Here is a 2913-nt window from a genome sequence, read left to right as displayed (position 1 = left end):
CATCCTAGTAAATCTTTTCTGCACTCTTTCTAGTTTAATAATATCCTTTCTATAATAGGGTGACCAGAACTGTACACAGTATTCCAAGTGTGGCCTTCCCAATGTCTTGTACAACTTCAACAAGACGTCCCAACTCCTGTATTCAATGTTCTGACCGATGAAACCAAGCATGCCGAATGCCTTCTTCACCACTCTGTCCACCTGTGACTCCACTTTCAAGGAGCTATGAACCTGTCCCCCTAGATCCCCTACCATTAACTGAGTAAGTCCTGCCCTGGTTCAATTGACCAAAATACATCACCTCACATTTATCTAAATTAAACTCCATCTGCCATTCATGTAGGCCAGACCGGGTAAGGACGGCAGATTTCCTTCCCTAAAGGGTATTAGTGAACCAGATGAGTTTTTCTGACAATCGACAATGGTTTCATGGTCAGATTCATCATTCCAGATATTTTTTATTGAATTCAGATTCCACCGTCTGCCATGGTGGGATTTGAACCCGGGTCCCCAGAATATTCGCTGAGTTTCTGGATTAATAATCCAGCAGTAATACCACTGCCTGCCCTGCCCTATGTGTAGAGTATTCTTGATCCTCTTGTGTGCCCCCCCCATTCCCTGCCCCCAGCATTTCCCCCACCCTCCCCCCAATTCTCCCTGATCAGATATTGTCCCCCCTTCCCCCACCCCGATCCCCTTCCCCCAGCCCTCGCCATGTGAGCAGGTACCGGCTCGTTGCCCCTTCAGAGCACAGTGACATCGTGGTTGGTGTCTGTCCAGGTAGCCGTACCTGAGAAGGAATGGAGTTCACTGAGGAGCTCCTCACCTCCCCTGGGCGAGGGTGGATCTGATAAATCCTCCTCCTCTTCCTCCCGTCCCTCCCCCTTGCCCCCCTCAGCCCTCGCTGCCCTCTCCCGCAGGTCCAGCCCTCCGAGGCTGGAGTAGTCATCGCTGTCAGACTGTTCATCTCCTGAGGTGGGGCTTCCGTCCTCTTGTCCGCCCTCGCTCTCGCCCTCGCTGCCGCCAAATCCAGATTGGCCTCCCTCCTCCTCCACTTCCTCCTCCTCCTCTTCATCGTCCTCCTCCTCCAGTTCCATCCCCTGTGGCCGGCCCGGTTTCCACGGCAGGAGGTTGCGGACAGAAGCCAGGAAGGCCTGGCCCATAGGCTTGCGCTGGCCATCTCTGCCCTCCCCATCCTCGGGATTGGCGTAGAGGTGTTTGTCAATCTGGCAGGGGGAGTAGGAACCACTTCCTCCAAACTCTTCCAGTTTCTTCCAGGCTCCACACAGACAAATCACCAAGAACACCAGCAGCAGAAAGAGGACGATAAAGGTACCCGTGCGATTGGGTGTTGCGTCCACACGCCATCTAATCGTATCAACAGGGGTCGTGGGGGGTGTCGTGCGGGGTGTCATGCGGAGGGTCGTGCGGAGGGTCGTGTGGAGGGTCGTGCGGAGGGTCGTGCGGGGGGTCGTGTGAGGGGTCGTGTGGGCAGTCACTTTGGGGGTTGTGTGGGGGGTCACTTTGGGGGTCATGCTGGAGATCACCCTGGGGGTGGTGGCAGTGGATGTGGGCAGGGTCGGAGTGACAGAGGGCACAGCTGAGAGTGTGGATTCCGGTGACACAGACCCTCCTCCTCCTCCTCCTCCTCCTCCTCCTCCTGCTCTGTCTTGTGTAGACGGCGTGCCTGTGTTGGGGCCTCCCGTGCTGCTGTTCTCTGCCGTGGTAACCAGATGGCCAAAAGTCAGCAGCAGGAAGACGGACACCCAACGGGTGGCCATCGTTGTTCAGGGACGGGCCTGGAGGGTGAGAAAGGGGAAAGAAAGGTTCATATGCTCCAAAAATACTCTGTAGAAATAGCGAAACATCCCTCAGATATTCCCCAAAAGAAGGTTGCAAAAATTTTCCAATCTGCTCAAAACTCATCACAAAAATCTTTTCAACATAGAAACACGGAAACATAGAAGATAGGAGCAGGCCCATCGAGCCTACTCCATCATTCATCACCATCATGGCTGATCATCCAACTCAAGAGTTTCATCCTGCTTTCTCCCCATAACCTTTGATCCCATTCACCCCAAGTGCTATATCCAGCTGCCTCTTGAATACATTCAATGTCTTTACATCAACTACTTCCTGTGGGAATGAATTCCACAGGCTCACCACTCTCTGGGTGAAGAAATGTCTTCTCACCTCTGTCCTAAATGGTCTACATAAGAAATAGGAGCAGGAGTAGGCCATCTAGCCCCTCGAGCCTGCCCCGCCATTCAATAAGATCATGGCTGATCTGATAGTGGTTTAGTTCCACTTACCCGCCTACTCCCCATAACCCTTAATTCCCTTGTCTATCAGAAACCTATCTACCCGTGACTTAAACACATTCAACGAGGCAGCCTCCACCACTTCAATGGGCAGAGATTCCAAAGATTCACTACCCTCTGAGAGAAGAAGTTCCTCCTCAACTCTGTTCTAAATTGACTCCCCTTTATTTTGAGGCTGTGCCCTCTAGTTCTTGTTTCCTTTCTAAGTGGAAAGAATCTCTTTGCCTCAAGCCCCTTCATTATCTTATATGTCTCTATAAGATCCTCCCTCAGCCTTCTAAACTCCAACAAGTACAGGCCCAACCTATTTAATCCCTCCTCAGAAGCTAAACCCCTCATCTCTGGTATCAGCCTGGTGAACCTTCTCTGTACTCCCTCCAAGGCTAATATATCCTGTCGCAAATAAGGGGACCAAAACTGCACACAGTACTCCAGCTGCGGCCTCACCAGTGCCCTGTACAGTTGCAGCAAGGCCTCCCTGCTTTTATACTCCATCCCCCTCACTATAAAGGCCAACATCCCATTTGCCTTCTTGATCACCTGCTGCACCTGCAGACTGGGTTTTTGCGACTCATGCACAAGGACCCCCAGG

General features: G+C 52.1%; 1 protein-coding gene across 1 annotated transcript; it reads right to left on the bottom strand.

Annotated features, from left to right (window-relative positions):
- Positions 1-721: 721 nt before the first annotated feature.
- LOC145338959 (uncharacterized) lies at positions 722-1415 on the bottom strand. The gene has a single exon (XM_080183368.1). It carries the CDS (start codon positions 1413-1415, stop codon positions 744-746), a length of 672 nt encoding a protein of 223 aa, XP_080039494.1. The 3' UTR covers positions 722-743.
- Positions 1416-2913: the final 1498 nt, after the last annotated feature.

The sequence above is a fragment of the Carcharhinus amblyrhynchos genome, unplaced genomic scaffold (genome assembly GCF_965287045.1).
Source record: "Carcharhinus amblyrhynchos unplaced genomic scaffold, sCarAmb.v2.hapA chromosome_269, whole genome shotgun sequence".
NCBI classification, from domain to species: Eukaryota; Metazoa; Chordata; class Chondrichthyes; order Carcharhiniformes; family Carcharhinidae; genus Carcharhinus; species Carcharhinus amblyrhynchos.
The sequence above is the reverse complement of the archived record's forward strand: the minus strand, read 5'-3'. Positions and strand labels throughout refer to the sequence as shown.